Source organism: Octodon degus, unplaced genomic scaffold (genome assembly GCF_000260255.1).
Source record: "Octodon degus isolate 3935 unplaced genomic scaffold, OctDeg1.0 scaffold00235, whole genome shotgun sequence".
NCBI lineage: Eukaryota > Metazoa > Chordata > Mammalia > Rodentia > Octodontidae > Octodon > Octodon degus.
In genome coordinates this window covers 2,019,083-2,036,949 of record NW_004524811.1, presented here as the reverse complement: position 1 = coordinate 2,036,949, position 17,867 = coordinate 2,019,083, and the positions used below count along the sequence as shown (strand labels likewise).

Here is a 17,867-nt window from a genome sequence, read left to right as displayed (position 1 = left end):
TTTGACATGAAGACCATCACCACGCGGATGATATGCGCAGGCTATGAGCCTGGCACGGTGGACTCGTGCATGGTAATGTGCTTTCTGGTTACCCATGAAGCGCAGCTCAGCGGGTCCTTGTCAACTTATTATTATTCGTGGATGGCCCTTCAGGAATACTTGGAAAGTTGTCTGTAAATGTTTAGCTATTTGCAGTGTGTCTCCCTTCAGCCAGCACCTCAGCAATCCCTCCTACTATCCATTTGCACTTCACTCAGATTGCCTTTGGCCTTCCATCTTCCCAGTGGGAAGCAGCACCCTTCATCAGCAACAGGAGGAAAGACAATTTTCAAGTCCATCCTGTCTGACCATGTTGGTGGCTAGAATAAACAGAGAAGCAAGTGGCATCCATGGCTCCACCCTGGCTGCCTCGGGGAACAGGGGAGCTGGCAGAGGATACCTCCAGCCTCTAGGGAGCTGACATTAAGGCAGACACCAGTGCTTCTGTCCCTGGAGTGTACCTCCGAATGATGAAGCTGGTATTTTCTGGGCCTTGCAGCCCTAAGGTTATTTCTCAAATGTCCCTACCTGACCTTTCTAGACTCTTGAGGCTGCTGGCCATCCACAGCAGTCTGTAGAGCATGCCAGTGTAGCGCTACAGGCACACAGTTAAGAAATTCTTATTCGTATGTTCATGGACTGTTGTACTTGGCTGGCACACAAGGAAACTTGGAAATGTGCAAGTGCTCGAAGAAGTCCTGTAGAGGAGGGAGGCGGCCGCTACGCTGCTACAGAGCTCCTTCGTGCTTTTGCTGATTTGGAATCCAACAGTTTGCTCTGCGCATTTCTGTATCAAAGAAGAGATGCAACAATGTTATTGCCACTAATCCAACACAAGTAAATGACATCTCTGATGATCCAGCTTAGGACAGGAAGTCAGAGGATTTCTAGTGGTGATCTCTAGATAGTTGTCATAGATGCAGGGAAGCAGATGATTCCCTGGTGAATTCCCTGAGGCCACCTTCCTTTCTGCCATGTGGCCACAACTCATCCACCTCAGACCACAGTGGCCACAAAGTTCCTTCCTTCTGGACAAAAGATCAGGTTTGATTTCCAAAGCCAAAGAATAAGTTCTATGTTTTGAAGCCTGGATATATTTCTCCTTTTCTCCAGCATAATTTGTAACAACTACAACAACCAGCACCTCTGGCGCATGTTTGAGTTGATCTCTTGATAACTCCTAAAGAAGGCTCAAAACCAGACAAGTTTATGTCATGGTGTATGATCCCTCCTCCCTGATCCTTACCCACATCTCCCTCCTTTTTCCCTCCCTTCTTGCTAAAGGTCTCCCTGTGTCCAATTATCTTTTATTTTTCCTCCTTATTTATACTTTGAGATTCTCCCTTTAAACCATAATGCTAAGTAAAACACATCAGACATGCATTATGTTTTTATTTCCTCTTCCCCTCCCAGCTCCCGTCTTCCTCCAATTCTAGATCCCTTCTATATTTGCCAAAGATCAAGCTCCCTTTTCCTCTTGTCTTTTATTTCGCTGTTTAATTTATTTATACTTGGCTTTTACATATAAGAGAAATCTTACGATATTGAAGCTTGTGTGTCTGATTTGCTTCTCTTAGCACTATGGTCTCAAGGGGCATCCAGTTTCCACAGAGTGGTGCAGTCTTGGGAGGAGGAAGAGGGGAAGCGAAACACAGACCGCACCAGACCATCTTTAGCTGTGCCCTTTCAGTTTGAATCAATCATTCATTTAAAATGTTTTTATGAGACCATGCTTGTAGGCCATGACTGTGTTTATTGCGTGCAGTTGGTACCTGCATAGCACACCTCAGTTCTTTTTGTCCCCTCACCTCTCATCAAGGAATAGATAATGTGAAGTAGGAGGCCTTTTCCGAATGGGAGGGGGACAAGGGGTGGAGGAAGGCTGGAGGGGGCAAGGAGGGGAGAGGGTTAAAATAGAGGAGAGATGAGTGGAAATAGAGCTTTTCAAATGGGAAGAAGAACTAACGTTGGATTGTTGGCTGCTGACCTTGTTCTCTCATCTAAAACACCAGTGTGACTTTCATTCACAATCCACACGTAAGGAAGGCACTGGGGCCCCTCCCACCTGGGAGGAATCACATATTGCCCTGAAATCTTCTTTGTACTTCTTAGATTTTGGTTTCCTGTGAAGTCATGCTTGTTACTCAAGCAGACTTTTGGCTGCTCTAAGACAAAAATCGTGCCTTCCTCCTCTAAGGAAAGCCTAGTACAGAATTTTGCACAGAGTAGATGCTGAGTAATTCTAATTTCGAATCTGGACAAGAAGACAGGCCATCATCTGGAGTGCATCTCATGTTAATCATACTCTCCTGAAAAATTGCCCAAACTAAATGATTGAGCACCCTCACTATATGGGGGGGAGAGGAAAAACATTTTTATGAAATGTATTAAATTAAAAAATTTTCTAGGAAAATTTATGTATTGCAAACATATACAATAAAAATTTTTAAGGAAATAAAAGGAAGAGGGAAAGCCCTCCACAGTAATACTGTGCACACTAGCAGAAAATTATCCCCACAGGGAGACCTGCATCCAAATGGGATATGTATTCCTGGAATGGCAGCAGTTTTTTCTCTTCTTCCATATTTAGTCTTTAAAAATGTATTAAGAAGCAGGTCCCTGTTGTGGTTTTTCCTGATTTTCTGTGCTTCTGGACTCCTCCTCTACCAGGCTTCCTGGCCAGTAGTTGGATTTTGAAAAAGTGGGTTTCACTATGTTGTCATGGAGACAGGAGCATCAGAAATGATAAGCTTCTGGCAGTCACAGGTTGCACAGAGCAGTGACACTCTGGAAAGTCACTGAGCTGATGGACAGTACTTGCTGCTACCAGTGAATAAGAAGGCCCCTTCGCAGTCCACACAGAGGCTCCCCTCATATGCATGATTTTTGTTACCCATGGTCACCGAGGGCCTAAAATATGAAATAAAAAATTCCAGAAATAAACAATTGGAAAATATAAATGAATGAAGAAGGAAGAAGGAAGGAAGGAAGGAAGGAAGGAAGAAAGGAAGGAAGGAAGGAAGGAAGGAAGGAAGGAAGGGAATTTAAGCCTTCCAGCAGAAAATGTTGTTTTTCAGCCCCTTATTTATTCAGTATCAGGGCATTGGAAAGCTACGCAGGTGGCAGTCGGCACCCTACAGAGGCATGCAGTGTAATCAAGAGCTCCCCTTTGCTTCACAGCAATGATATGCACTAACATTCCCAAGAAGCAGGATACCCCAGGAGTCATGGAGAAGGTAACCTGTCAGAAAGTCTGAGTTCAAATCTGAGCTCTGCCAATAAGTTCATTAACTTGGGGCCAGTTACATTATCTCTAAAATGAACATAACAACAACAACAACAACAACAACAACAACAATTGCTTTTGTAGATATCTTATGAAGATTAAATGAATTAATACATGGAAAGTATCAGTAAATGATATTACTTTCCAACCTTACAAGGTAGGAAAACCATAGATACTACAGGAGGGGAAAGAGTAGGGGGATAAGGGGTGAAAAACAAAAAGACATAAAAGAATCAAGATATATTTTATACTTGCACCAACTCCTCACAATAATTATAATCATGATGTACTGCAAAAATATTCTAATAAAAATAATAAAAAGATAAATAAAACCTAAAGAATGAAATTGATTATGAGGTAATCAGTTCTAATACATAAAGTTTTATGACATATTTTGTAAGAAGGAAATGACTAAAAATGTCTCTTTCCTACAAATAAAGTCTCCTCCCAAGCCACCCTCATTTCAAAGACCAGGATTTATAATGTTTCTTTGAAAGTGTCATTTATACAAAAGGAAGTACATTTTCTCCACAGCCTGACAATAAAAGTATTGTTAAACATTTCCAAGAAATTGGTTAATCTGATTTGGCTTTGTTGCACCCTGGGGACCACACGGTGTCACCAGAGCTCAGCAATCCCGGTGACTGATGTCTGTTGCTATTCATCACAGGGCGACAGCGGTGGACCTCTTGTCTGTGAGCAGCCTGGAGGACAGTGGACGTTGTTTGGCTTAACTTCGTGGGGCTCCATCTGCTTCTCCAAAGTTCTGGGTCCTGGAGTGTACAGCAATGTGTCATACTTCGTTGGGTGGATTGAGAAGCAGATATACATCCAGACCTTTCGCCTAAGTCAGCGCAAGGGTGATCAGAGGGCCCTGCCAGCAGCACGCGGAGAGAAGGGCCGCGCCTGAGAAGCGCTCCCTGTGGAGGCTGGACAGAGCCACTTCGTGGGGACAAGGAGCTCCACATGCATTGCAAATTTTAATATTTGCTTCAGACCAATTTTATTTGACTTTTCCCCCAATTTTTCTCTAAAATTTTGTGAAAAACTTTTAAGAAAAGCAGAGCAGGCTGTTTTCTTTTGTCGGGTCTAACCTTGATTATATCACGAAAGTAGATAACAACTCTGTAGAGATTTAAAATATGCAGGCCTGAGGTTTAACAGGTTACAAAAGTTTGGTTCTATCAGTGACAGGACACAAGTCCAGGCTGATGAAATCCCAGTTTCTGCCCCTCAAGCACAGTAATTTAGATAAAAATGTCACTATTAATGATGGTGACTGGCTCTTGATTTACTGGAAGCCAAAATAATTTGTTTTTACTTACTCTTCCAAAGTGTATGCAATTCAGAGAATTTATGAAAGATAGCAGTTAAAAAAAAGCAGCCATTTAGGCAGCTCAAAGCACAGCGTACAGGCAGAGTTCTCCAGTAACCCCTGGAATAACAGTTCTGTCCTTTCTGGATTTGAATCAAGTTTGTAACTTTCCAGGAAGGTCTCTACAGTGCTTTGCCCATTTTGGGAGCTTTCCTGGTACACATCAGCTCTTTGGGGTTTTAACAATTAGATCAATACACATGGGGAAGGGCCAGCCAGATGGCTCAGTGGGCTAATGCACCTGCTTAGGCAGGCACAGGGACCAGGGTTTGATGCCCGGAGTGCCATGCCAGCCCAGTCCCCAGGGCGTGCTGAGATAGCGACTGGGCCTGGGTGTGGTGGCGCGCACCTGTAATCCCAGCTTTTGGGAGGCTGAAAACAGGAGGATCACTATGAGTCTGATTTGTATAGTGAGACCCTTCAGAACTCTGTACTGAATACATTTTATAAAAAGTTTAAAAAATATGCATAGGAAATATTTTGTTCTGCCTATGTTAAAAGGAAATGGAAATTAAGGTTTGTCAAAGGAGAACCTGCTCTAGATGGGAGAAATTCAGTGTTTTAAAACAGAAAATTACAATGTACCCCACCCAAAATTAAATATGAAATTTTTCTTTTCCTGTGTTCACTCATAACAATAAAGTCATAGAAATATATTTCAAAGCACAATGAGACATTTCACAGAGTAAAACACTTTATAATTTTCCCCTATGTCTAGCATCTGGTGTTGCCTTTTCTTCTCATTGATAATTAAAAACAAAATTTGAAAGTTGCTTTTAAGTATCAGGCTACTTTACATAAATCAATTTCTGAAGCAATTAGTGGTTAAAAGTCCTTTTCTCTACTAAAAACTTCCAAGGCACAAATCTGCACAGATACCTAATTTAATTAGCTAGATGTCCATTCTGCAACATGCCCTTTGAGCCATAGAATTCGCTACTAACCTCCACCAGCAACCTGGACTGCCTCAGCTTACCAAATATAGACTACCTGCAATTTTATACATGTATTTTTGTATACTTCTTTTGTATACATTTTTTCTATGTGTAAACATATTTTAAATTCAAAAAGTTGTTTTGACACTTATTTTCTGTGTTACTCATCTTCTGTCTTGTAGTTTTGCTTTTTTTTAAAGCCTAAAGAGAATGTGAAAGCCCACCGCTGAACTGTGGCCACATGTACGAGAGTTGAACACATCAGCTTTGTTGGAGTTGTAGGCACCTGCTTAATGTAACTACTTCTAGCTTTGATCAACTTGGGTTCAGTGAAATGTACATACTGTACTTATTTTAAATAATTCTGATACAAATAAAGTGCTATCTTTTTCTATGAAATGGAACCTAGCTAGCAAGGCCCAGGAAACTGTTCATTCCTCTGTCGTAGCACGCGGATGGTTTCCTACCAACCACTTGTCCCACATCTTTACTTGCACAGGAACCTGTTATTTTACACAACCAGTAGCTCTTTTGTTAACCTGAAGTTAAAAGTTGTTAACAGTTCAAATTACTCACTGTCCAATTAAAACTTTCACCCTGGTAAGAGAAAATGAATCTTTAATATTTAGAGTACATTTTGAGAACCTGATTCAATTCTTTCTATACAGGTCTTCAAGATGTAATAAAATTATGTCCCCAAATGTATATTATTAATCTTTTACATTGCTTCATCACCAAAAATTTGGAGAAATATCCCATAGAACATATTGGTTTGGGGAACTTTGTGTAAATGAATTATTTTTTATGTGACCCTTTAAAAGCTTAATACTAATCCAAAACCTCTTCATCCTAGAAGGCAGATATATTTCAGAATTCAGAGTTTTCTGAATTAAAAAAATACAGTTTAATACTTAGTAATAAAGTACATTAACATTGCTGTTTCAAAATATAAGAATAACTACATGGAGTACATATATAGACTCAATTGTTCAGGACATCGAGTTTGTACATAATGTGTGAAAAATCTTGCAGTTTTCAGAGCTTTGAGGATTTTATAAGAGTGTAGGCCCATCACATGACCTCCCAATGTTTTCCTTTATTCACATATAGAGATAATTCATGTCTTAAAAATTGACCGTTTGCTTTTTCATTTTGGCTTATTCTTTTAATCTCTAGACTATAATCCTCTATTTACAAGTGACTACACCTCTCAATTTTTATTTATCAGGACATGATGATCTCAGAGAATAAATGCCAGACACATGAGGGTCACAGATGACACATCAATGATGTGCTTCCATTAGAAAGGGCCAGGACTACATTCTACAGGCATTGTGCTTCAGTCCTTTTTCTTCTAAGTTCTGGAACCCATTACCGAAGGCTGCAGCCCATGTTTACAGCAATAATGACCATGCTTTGGCGCACTTTATTATTAAATAGTTTATTTACAAAATTCTTAAGGAAGCAGAAGACACTTCCATTAGCCATGTGGGGTTTTAAAAGTTCTACAACTTATTCAATATAAAAAATGATTTACAGTAATAACAGAAGACTATAAAAAACACTATTGGGCCAGGAAAGTACGCAGCATGTTTGAAATTAAACCCTGAGAATGACTGCTGAATGGTAATAAGATTCTGAGGTGGGGCACTGGGCATGGGAATGGTGTTTCAAGAAAAGGATTCTCTCTCTGGTGGCTAGTGACAATAGTCTGATAGAATTTTAAAATAACTTCAACAGGAGTATTTGATTATATTATAACACATGTCTTTTCCTGTATAAAACGGTTTCTTGGCCCCCACTAAAGTAGGTATATAAGATTTGTAACAGCTGGAAACTTGTTATCGATATTCTGGTAAGTGACTGAAAACAAGCTTTTCTAAGAACACCAGGGAAAGCCCTCTGGGAAAAATCTGTATTAATATTAATTCATATTGCACTTTTTCAAGGGCTACACCACCAGAAGTTATTACATATTGCAAAGACTAGAAACCCTTCACTGTTTTGAAGATTGTTTGGAAATTGACTCACTTCGAGGCTTTTTAGAATATGGGAAATTGCCTCATGAATTGGCTATAGGCTCCATTTCTGTCTCCCAACAGACCACATCTGCAGGGAGGGAGACCACATGAGAGCTCCTCTCTGCAGTGGAAGATGACAGAGGAACGACTTCTGTCCCTGGTGACCAGTGGTGCCCCTCGTCCGCTTTCCTTACAAGGCTCTACTTTAGGAAAACACTGAAATGAGCAACTAGCACTGCCTACAGTCTTTCCTCAGAAGACCAAAGGTATCCTTCCAGAGGAAACAGAAAGCTACTGATAGTCACTAACTGCATTTTGAAGAGGTAGTATTACCATATTACCTTATTACCATATTTTACCATTACTGTTAAAAAGGGGCTTTGGAACTTCTCTATAAATGTTTCATTTATAATACATATTCATATAGAATTTTTCTTTGAGCCCTTAGTTTTCAATCCAATTTATTCTTAATTAAAACTTTCATTATTTGTTTCTGAGACAACATTTTCTTATGTAGCCCAGGCTGGCCTCAAACTCATGATTTTCCTGGTCAGCCTCCACAGCCCTGAGATTATAGGTGTGTACCATCACACCCAGTAACAGTATGCATTATAGTAACTAAATTGTTGTTTCCTTCATCTTGTTTTGAAATTGTCTATCATGTTTTTGTATTTCTTTTAAAAAAAAAAGAACAACTCAACATGAAGTTTTCTTTCTTAAAGCATTTCCCACAAATATGAGAGTGTCCAGTATAAGAAATACTTCTCAAACTAATCTGTGTGGTAATGTTTGCAAGTTTAAGTAAATTAAAATGCTTTTAGAACTGGGCATAGTGGTGCACACTTGTAACCGCAGCACTTAGGAGGTCAAGACAGGAGGGTCCTTGTGAGTTTGAGACCAGCCTGGGGGCTGCAAAAGTGAGCACAAGGCCAGCCTGAACTGCATAGCAAGATCCAGATAAAAACAAACAAACAAACAAACAAACAAAAAACACCTTTTAGCAAGTCCAACAGTATTTCACAATTTGATTCTTACTTAAATATTTGACTTTCTTCACTGTTTGGGACAAATCACATTCTTCTTTTACAACTGTAGATACATATCGTAATGGTCATTATGTCAGCTTCACCAGCCTTGTGAGATGCTTGTGCTACCCATTACGGAAACCTTTCAGTCACCCGTGCTTGATAGAGGTCACTCTTCCAAGTCCTTTCAAACTTGAAAGAACAGTTGTGTCTCGAGAGGGGAAACCTGCCCTCTTCCCATTTTAGAGTCTTGTCACATCTGGAGCCTCAGCTGCTGGGTGGCAGCCTGGAAAAGCAGTTTCACACAGAGGCAAGTGTCCTTGCTCAGCAGCACAGGATGTCGCTGACTTCATTGCAAGAGCAGAAGGATGGCCAGACCTTGGCCTCCTTCCCGACTTCCTGGTGGACTGGTCTGCACGCTGGGGTGTCACGTGGTTCTTCTTTCCAGCCCCTCTCCACTTCTTAAGAGCCTCAGCCCTTTCCTCTGGTGTTAGGTGGTCCAGGTGCTTAGCTCTCAGGATTGGAGGTGGAAACAGGGATCCCTGGAGAATTCGGTATGTAAACCTAGGGGACAAAGAACATCACAGAATTAAATTGGGCCCCAGTGCACAATGGGATCCACAAAAACACCCATTAAGAAAAGTGAAAGCATGGAGTGGCCACTTGGCTCCTGCAGTCAAGTAGTAGGGTGAGTGAACTATAAAATATAGATAAAACAATATCCAAAATTAGGATTTGTAAAGCACTTGAAAATAGTAAGTGCCTTATAAGTTCTAGGTAAACAAAAGTAAAGTCGGTGAAAAGAGAGCTATAAACAGTTGACATATTATAGGCTTACTGTTTGATTAAGTGAGATAATACATGTAAACCAGGCAGAATGTTGAAACTTAACAGACTCAGAGTGTTAGCCCTAGTTCCTGTGGCTACTCAACAACTTTCCACAAAACTGTTTCTTGTAGAACAAGCTGGCAGTTTTTCTACCATATAACATTCTCGAAAAATGCCTGAGTCCCCTGTGAATGTCATCAGCTTTACATGGTTAGTAATGAGGGACCGCGGAGATCTTCCCCATGTGCTGCTGAGGCAGTGAAAGGAGCCCAGATGTCACACACCTAACCTCCTGAGCACTCTGCAGAAGCCCTGCCCACCTGCCTCGAGGCTGTCTCCCCAGAACCCGGCCTTATCAACGTAAATGCAGCGACTTCTCCGATTTGGACAGGCTGAGAATTACACATGGTGAATTTTGGTTAGCCTAAGAAATCTCTCAATCACTTTCCTCTCACGTGTTATTTTAAGCAATGAGAATGCACCAGGCTACCTTGCTTAGAAACCACCTCAGCCAGACATCTAAGCTCATTTGCTTACAAATTCTGCTTAGGTGTCTCTGAGGAAGCAGCTCAGCTAAGCTTTCAAAGATGCTCTTTCCCTATATTTCAAAGATACTCTTTCCCGAAATTTCCAAGCCACATTCATTTTTTTTTTCTGAGTTTTCACCCATAGTGACTCTATCAGTCATATTTCTAGCTACGTTTTACAGCATACACGTTCTGTAAGACGAAATAGGCTTTCTGTACTACGCTCTTCGCCTTGCTATGTATAAGGTCTAGATCTCGGATTTTCCTACTGTGCATCTCAAAATCCTTCTAGGTCCTGTCCGTCTCTAAAAGTCATTTCTATATTTGAGTTGTCTTCTCTAGCAGGGCTCAGATTCTCTACCATTTTTCTACGGCTTCTGAAACAAATTATCACAATCTTGGAAAGCTTAAAACAACAAAAGTGTATTCTTTCACAGTTGTAGAAGCCAAGAATTCTGAAGTCAGTTTCACAGGGATAAAATGAAAGTGTTAGAAAGGTCACTTTCTCTCTGTCTGGAAGCCCAAGAAAATAATTTAGTTTTTGCTTCTTCCAGCTTAGTGTTATTTATTTATTTATTTATTTATTTATTTATTTATTTTTCCTGTGCCAAATCCCCCTCTGCCTCTCCCTCAGAGACACTTGTGATTGTATTCAGGAACCAGTTGGATAATTGAGGGCAATGTCCACGCCTCCAGGTCTTTAATTTAATCACATCTGTAAAAATCCCCCTTTTTGCCATAGAAGATAGAATTCATTTTCTTGGGGGGTCACTTATCAGCTTACCTCAACCATATTGGATAGAAATATACTGTGGATGGTCCAACATTTTCAAGAATATAATCTTCAAGTAACTGTTTCTTTTGAAATTCTACAAATTCCTCTCGTCAAGGCCATGAGCACCACAAGGCAGCTCTAGTTTAATAGTGGCACTGCTCAGTACACAACCACGGCCACTGTAAGGTCAATCAGATGGATTTTCTTACCCATTTCTAGCAAAGGCACACAGTAGCATCAGAGGCCTTGTGCTCACTGTGCTTTCTGATGCTGCTACAGACTGGGGTTGGCAAACTCTTTCTGTGAAGGGCAAGATCGTAATAATTTAGGCCTGGGAAGCCAGACAGTCCCTGCTGGAACTGTTCAGCTGCACTACTCTAACGCAGCAGTGGCCAAGGGTGATACGTAAAATAAATGAGCACGGCTATGCTTAATGAAACTTCATTTACAAATACAAGTAGCAGACCAGATTTGACCTGTGAACTAGTTTGTCAGTCCTATTAGATAATACGATGAACTCCCCATCTGGATTCTTAAATCATACTCTGAAAAGGTTGAGAAACTACTTTAGTGTTTTCTGCTAAATGCATTCTACAGAGAAGAAAAAGAGCCTATGTATTAAAAAGTCAAACATTCTTCTTAGTCATTCCGAATCCATGGATTAGGAACCGGATTAAATTTAAGAGGGAAGACTAATTGTGTGAGCCAAGAAGGGAGGCTGTATGGGGCTGAGCATTTCCAGACAACAGGACATATGGCTTCTGGGAGCTCGGCACCTAGTCTCCTATTCTTCCTTTTAGAAGCCTCCAGATTTTAGTCACCCCATGTGTACACAGCTGGGCTCTGGTCCATGCCATCTCACAAAGAAAAACAGATGATCTGTTCTTTATTTTTTCTCTTCTCCCTTCTTGGGGGCAGGGGTTGGTAAGGATGCACGTGTGCTAATGAGGAACCATCATCAATAATGCAGATGAATTCTTTTATGGTTTAGATGTTTGTTTCAGGGCCGGCGGTATAGCTCAGTGGACTGAGCTCTTGCTTAGGTAAGGGCAGGGACCAGGGTTCAATCCCTAGCTCTGCATGCTGCACCAGCCCTGCTCCTGGGCCTACTGAGCCAGCGATAGAGTCTGGGCATTGGGGCACGCACCTGTAATCCCAGCACTAGGGAGGTAGAAATCAGGAGGATCACTATGAGTCTGGGCTGTGTAGTGAGACCCTGGACCCCACCGCAAAAAAACAAAACAAAACAAAACAAAAAACCCAGAAAAAACAAAAACTAAAAAAACATGTTTGTTTCCTCCAAAACTCATCTTGAAATTTAATTGCCATTATAACAGTACCAAGTGGTGGGAGCTGTACATGATTAGGCCACAAAGGTGCTGCCCTTCTACTTTCCATCATGAATACATAAATTCGAGAGGGCTTCTTGGACTGAGAATCACTAAACCTTGATCTTGGACTTTCCAGCCCCCAGAACCATAAGCCAGTACCTTTGTGCATATAAGTTACCCAGTCTGTGGCTTTCCGTTGTACCATAACAAACAGACCAAGAGAAGAATTTGGGAGATGGCCCAGCAAAAAGCAGGGGAAGGCATCCAGTTCTGGATGATTTTATGAAACAAAGATTCCCTACCTCTGTGAGCTGTCAGAAGATTAGACTTTTTATAAGAGAGATACCAACTTTTTAGTTTGTTATGTCCTTTTTCCCTGCTTGCTGGTAAAATAGTTAAAACCAATATTTTACCTAGTAAAAAATCCAGCTGGTGCACTAGTAAATAGTAGTCTGGCATCTATCTTAGTGTTGCTTCAAGGACTCTATAACTAAGATTCCATGTGCTGTTTTTTTTTTTTAAATTCTAAGGTCAATTTTTATTTCTACAAAAAAGGCAATCAAAACAATGTTTTGAGGACTAAATAAATACCTTACCTGGGCAGAAGGGCAATGCAGATTGTGAGCACACACACTAAGTAGAACACTGGATCCAGCATGTGGTCTTGCATAATCCAGTAGGGGTTGGATGGTGGATTGCACGTCACACACATGGCTCCAAAGGCCAAGGCGAAGAAAAAATAAGACAAGATGCTGCCAATGATCACCAGCCCATGGATCCACGTCTGCAAGACAAGAAGAGCAGGGAAACGAGCTCTCAGCGCTGGGGTGCTGCAGCCGACAAAACCTGCTCCAGTACATCCAGACAGATAGTGAACTGAGTAACTAACCTCAAGAAGCAAAACACAGAAGAGATAAGAGAACATGTCATTCACAAATAGCTTATGTTACTGTTTGAACACTGTGAAATTAAATCAAAGGCAAAAAAGTAAACCTGAGGACAACTTATTCTGTATTGTCCATGAGCCAGGAGGTTGGAAAGATTTCCTTTATAATTTTATTTATATAGCCACTCATTAGTCTATTTCTTCATTAAGGTAATAAATACTTCAACCCAGTGATCTTCAAAAATATAACCATTCACACACATGTTAAGTTAGATTTCAGGGTTGTTCACCAATAATCTCATTCCTCACCCCTATGGCTTGTACCTCACTTCTCTTCTGGAATTAAGCATGGCTCGGTGGTAGGCTCTGACCAATAAAACAAGAGTAGGAAGGGATGCAGGTTTCCCTGCTATCTCCTTTCCTTCCCCGCTATCAAGAAGCCGCCCTGGGAGAAATTCCAGGAAGTATGGCCATAAGACACAGCCGGGTCACTGAGATACCCTTCAGAGGATAATTGCTTCTGGAGCTATCTGGAACATCAGTCAACTTTACATGAACAAGAAATTGTTATGTATGATACTACATCTAGTCACGTCCATATCCATGTGTAGTTTGCAACATTATTTTTCTTAAAACCAGCTCACTAATTTAAGTAGCGTAATTTAAAACAAAACAGATCATTACTTTAAATGTAACATTATCTGTCATGATAATGCTTAGTTTGGGGATTGATCTGTTATTGTTATAAAGGGAAATAAGTAAAAGTTGTAATACAACATAACATCAAACAAACTTCCTCTTTTACGTAATCAAAGCATGAAAAGACAATCAGCTTCAAGTCATGTAGTATCCACTGCTCATGGAGCACACGGTAATACCTAAAATCTCAGCATATACTACTGGTGGCATATGTCACAACTTTTAGGGAAATGCTGCCTTTTTTAATAATTTTTATTTTGGATGCTACAATTTTCAAACAAGATCCAGTTTTCTCCCTTTTCACCCTAATCTTGAAGTGTACTTCCCCCCAGTAGAGGTCTTCATAAGAATCACAAAGACTGATCATTTGTAAAATGATACAAACTTCTGCAAATGTTGGCTGGATCCTGAAGACTATCCTTCCTCTAGAACAATGAGCTATTTCTTTTCTTCTCCAGTGTCTTTCCTTCTCTCTGAGTCCCTTGGCTCCAACACGCTTGTCTCAAAATATGCTATTGTCAAGACAGCTAGTGACTTCATAGTTTATATACAGATTTAACTGAATTGACATTTAAAAAAAGTTAATGTCTAGGAGCAGTGGGTAAAAGGAGACTGGGAGGGCCAGCTACATAGCTCAGTAGATTAAAGCATCTGCTTAGGCAGACACAGGGACCTGGTTCAATTCCAGCGTGCCCTGCCATCCTGGCCCCACCCCCAGGGTATGCTGAGACAGCACTTGCCTATAAGCCCAGAGCCTGGGAGGCTGAAAACAGGAGGATCACTACAAATCCAATCTGTGTAGTGAAACCCTGTAGACCCTGTACTAAATACATTTTAAAGAAAGAAACAAGGAAGGAAGGAAGGAAGGAAGGAAGGAAGGAAGGAAGGAAAGAAAGAAAGAAAGAAAGAAAGAAAGAAAGAAAGAAAGAAAGAAAGAAAGAAAGAAAGAAAGAAAGAGAAAAAAGGAGTCTAGGAAAGGGAGTGGCCATGAGGCATTGAGTAGATACCAGTAGGGACCATGGTTCACATCTCAGAAAGGCTGACTCCCGCAGATGAGAGAGCACCAGAGGCCAGAAGCTCATAGGGCTACAGGGTTTCATCAGCAGGGACCACATGTGGGGCATGCACAGACTGAGGAGGACCAGAGCCAGTCAGGCTGGAGTGGCATCCTGACCAGCTACCTTTTGTGTCTGTTCTCTGGCTCTCCAGAGACATCTGGGCTCTTTAGGAAATTTTTGTTTTGATTTGTTTCATTTAATAATGTTTCTGTTTGCTCAGGTTAATCAGAATAAATTATTTTTATTTATAATGTATGAATCCTAACTGACATACTATGTGTTTTAGTTCCTCTGGAACATTAATGTCAGAGCCTATGGCAGGCACATCTTTAGGTGTTAACTAAAAATACCTCTGCAATTGCTTAAAAATTAAATAGCTATTGAAATAAGGCCAAATATTTCAGTTCTAGAATTCCATTCAGTACCCAATCTAATATTTGAGTATTTTAATTTTAGATTTGTATCGATAATTAAGTATAAGCAAAACAAATGATACCAAAAATATTCTACCCAGTTTAGAAATTGTTAAAGATAACTTGATAATATATTTCATATATTTTATATCCTAACCTCATCTATTTTCTGTTTGAAATCTTTATTACCATCAGAGTAAATCTCCACCAAACACTTAATTATTTCTTTTTCTACTCAAAAATGTTCTGAATGCCCACTGCGTGCCAGGCTTGTCTTCAACACTGGTATACAGTGGTGAATAATGTAGGCATGAACCCTGCGCTCTCAGCAATTACACTATAATGCAGAAGACAAACATGAATCAGATAATCACACAAGTACATGACTACTTAGATATTATTGTTAGACCTATGGCTAAGAATATGAACGAACAGGCCATCAGGGTAGGGATCCAGGGAAATAACATTTTTCTTACTGAAATTTAAAGTAACCTAAAATAACATTTGAAGTGGGTGAAGTTCAATGACTACAAGGGGAAATTAAGAATATTTTCTTAGTTTATATACCAAAGCCTAAATGTGAGAGTAAATTCAATTTATCTGAGCAGTTTCAAAGAGGAATAATGTGATTCCGGCTCCTGAGTAAGTGGAAATGAGGCTGGAGACAGAAGTGAGGGCTTTACTGTATGAGATCTATGATGGGTCATGTCTAGATGACCCCCAAAGCCTCATACGGTCACATGACCTTGTGTCTAGATGTCCCCTGAAGCCCCATGAGGTCACAGGACTTTTTCAGAAATAACTGAATCTTGAGCATGCGATGAATTTGTAATGCCATGCTGGGATTCAGGGTGCTGGTTTTGAGGGTGCATGAGTGCTGCATCAGTCTGCTGATTGGATTGGCAATGTCCTAATGCTGGTAAACTAGATATGATCTGAGGGGCAGAAAGGTTTGGCTTTCTCTTTCTCTTGCTGCATTTGCTGTCTTCCATCACCATGAACAGCTGCCCCTCTGCCACATGTCACCCCACCTTGGAGCCAGCCGATTATGAACTGAAATCCCTACAAACTATAAACTACATTTTTTCCTCATTTTACTTTGGGTGTCAGGAATTTCATCTCAGCAATGAGAGAAAAGAACCTAAGACAAGGCCCTATAGTCTGTCTTAGAGTTTCAAAGCTTATTCCAAATACAAAGGGAAACTACTGAGCGGTTCTGCCCACGGGGCCACAGCAACAACAAAGGAAAGCCGAACAACCATGACTTATTAAAGTCAGTGTGTCTAGATTGTGGCATAGAAGGGCCTTTTAATTTTAGTTGAAAGGCATCAGCTTGGTCTTGAAAAATGCTGGCCATAGAAAGATAATTACTTTCCCAGCTTGACTCATGCTTCCATGAACTGTCCACTGTGAACACTTTCCCCAGGAAAACCTCCACCTCAGCAGTGACCCTGAGTGATCCCCACGAACAGCATGAGTCAGCATTCCTGCACAGAGTAAGAACTTTCACAATGCTTATCTTGTGGGCACGGAGGGTTTGGCAGGGTCATGGCTACCAGGAGACAGTCCTCAAGTATACAGAGCTTCAAGCTAGCTCAAAGGCACGCAAACCACTCACCAAACTCTTGCTTTCAATGGTCAGATGGAGGAGGATGATGAAGAGAGCAGCTGTGTTCAGGGGGTTTCCAAACGTAAAGATGTCAATGTCTGAGCCTTGGTAGGTCTGCAAGGAGAGGACCAGAAGAGGTGAATGGAGAGGGTCGTGCACTCAGCAGTGTAACCACACGTCATCTCCTGCACAACTAAGGCTTGGGGTTCTTCTATGGTGTTCCTATTATGTGGTAATGTAGGGTAAAAAAATGTTTCCAGCAAAGAGATCCTGCTCTCACATAGGCAAGTCATCTGATACTTGAACTTGAATTTTCCAGTTGGAATTCCTCTTTATTATGAGGATTCCATCTTTCTGGAAGCTGTCATTCATACTTTAAGATGTAAGAAATATCAAATTTGTTCCATTTAATAAATCTGAGGTTATACCTCTCCTATGTAAGTAATCCCTACTCTCCCATCTATGCTTTCAAGTCCTTGAACCTTCCTTAAATGCTATGTTTCTAATCTTTTTGCATCATCTTCTGAATATACTTCAAGTGGTCTTGTCTCTATTCCTCTTGAAGTTCACCACAGACAGGATATGCCAGTGAGGCCAATTCAAGTGACTTAATTTGAATGAAAATTGTTTACTTGGACTGAAATTACTCTTTTTTTATTCATAGTACTGTACTTCTGCTAACCACCATCATAATCAAACAAGTTGTTTTCTTCTGGGAAGAGGTGTATGTGGACGGGCAGACATACTCTGCTGCTCTGTGCTTATTATTAGTCCAAAGTTTGAAAATTAATTTTTATAAATTCTTTATTGGTTGTATTGTCCTATTCTTTATCTGAAAAACAAGTTTTTGGCATAAGCCCTGTAGAGCAATAGTTTTGGCAACTACTGCGAGGAACTTACATTTAATATATGGATGTCATCTGGGTAGATTAGTTCAACACTCACTAGTAAAAGCTTTCATATTATGACTTCACCTTTCTGGTTTTTGACTAACGATATGGTCAGAGATTTAATTTTACCCAATTCACTGACCAAAATTATTAAGGAGCTCAGGGTTAAC

General features: G+C 40.5%; 2 protein-coding genes across 3 annotated transcripts in view; one reads left to right on the top strand and one right to left on the bottom strand.

Moving 5' to 3' along the window:
* Positions 1-4,968, top strand: part of Corin (corin, serine peptidase) — a 303,897-nt gene extending 298,929 nt beyond the window's left edge. Inside the window, exons 21-22 of the mRNA XM_023705996.1 lie at positions 1-72; positions 3,996-4,968. Of these exons, the coding sequence (XP_023561764.1) occupies positions 1-72; positions 3,996-4,235 (312 nt within the window). The 3' untranslated portion in view covers positions 4,236-4,968. The remainder of the gene's footprint in view (positions 73-3,995) is intronic.
* A 3,522-nt stretch (positions 4,969-8,490) lies between these two features.
* The window catches only part of Atp10d (ATPase phospholipid transporting 10D (putative)), a 116,763-nt gene continuing 107,386 nt past the window's right edge, over positions 8,491-17,867 (bottom strand). For both annotated transcript variants that reach the window (XM_004645674.2, XM_023705987.1), the window contains exons 21-23: positions 16,817-16,921; positions 12,739-12,926; positions 8,491-9,245 (exon numbers count right to left, since the gene is read on the bottom strand). In XM_004645674.2, coding sequence (XP_004645731.1) covers positions 8,924-9,245; positions 12,739-12,926; positions 16,817-16,921 — 615 coding nt within the window. In that variant the 3' untranslated portion in view covers positions 8,491-8,923. The remainder of the gene's footprint in view (positions 9,246-12,738; positions 12,927-16,816; positions 16,922-17,867) is intronic.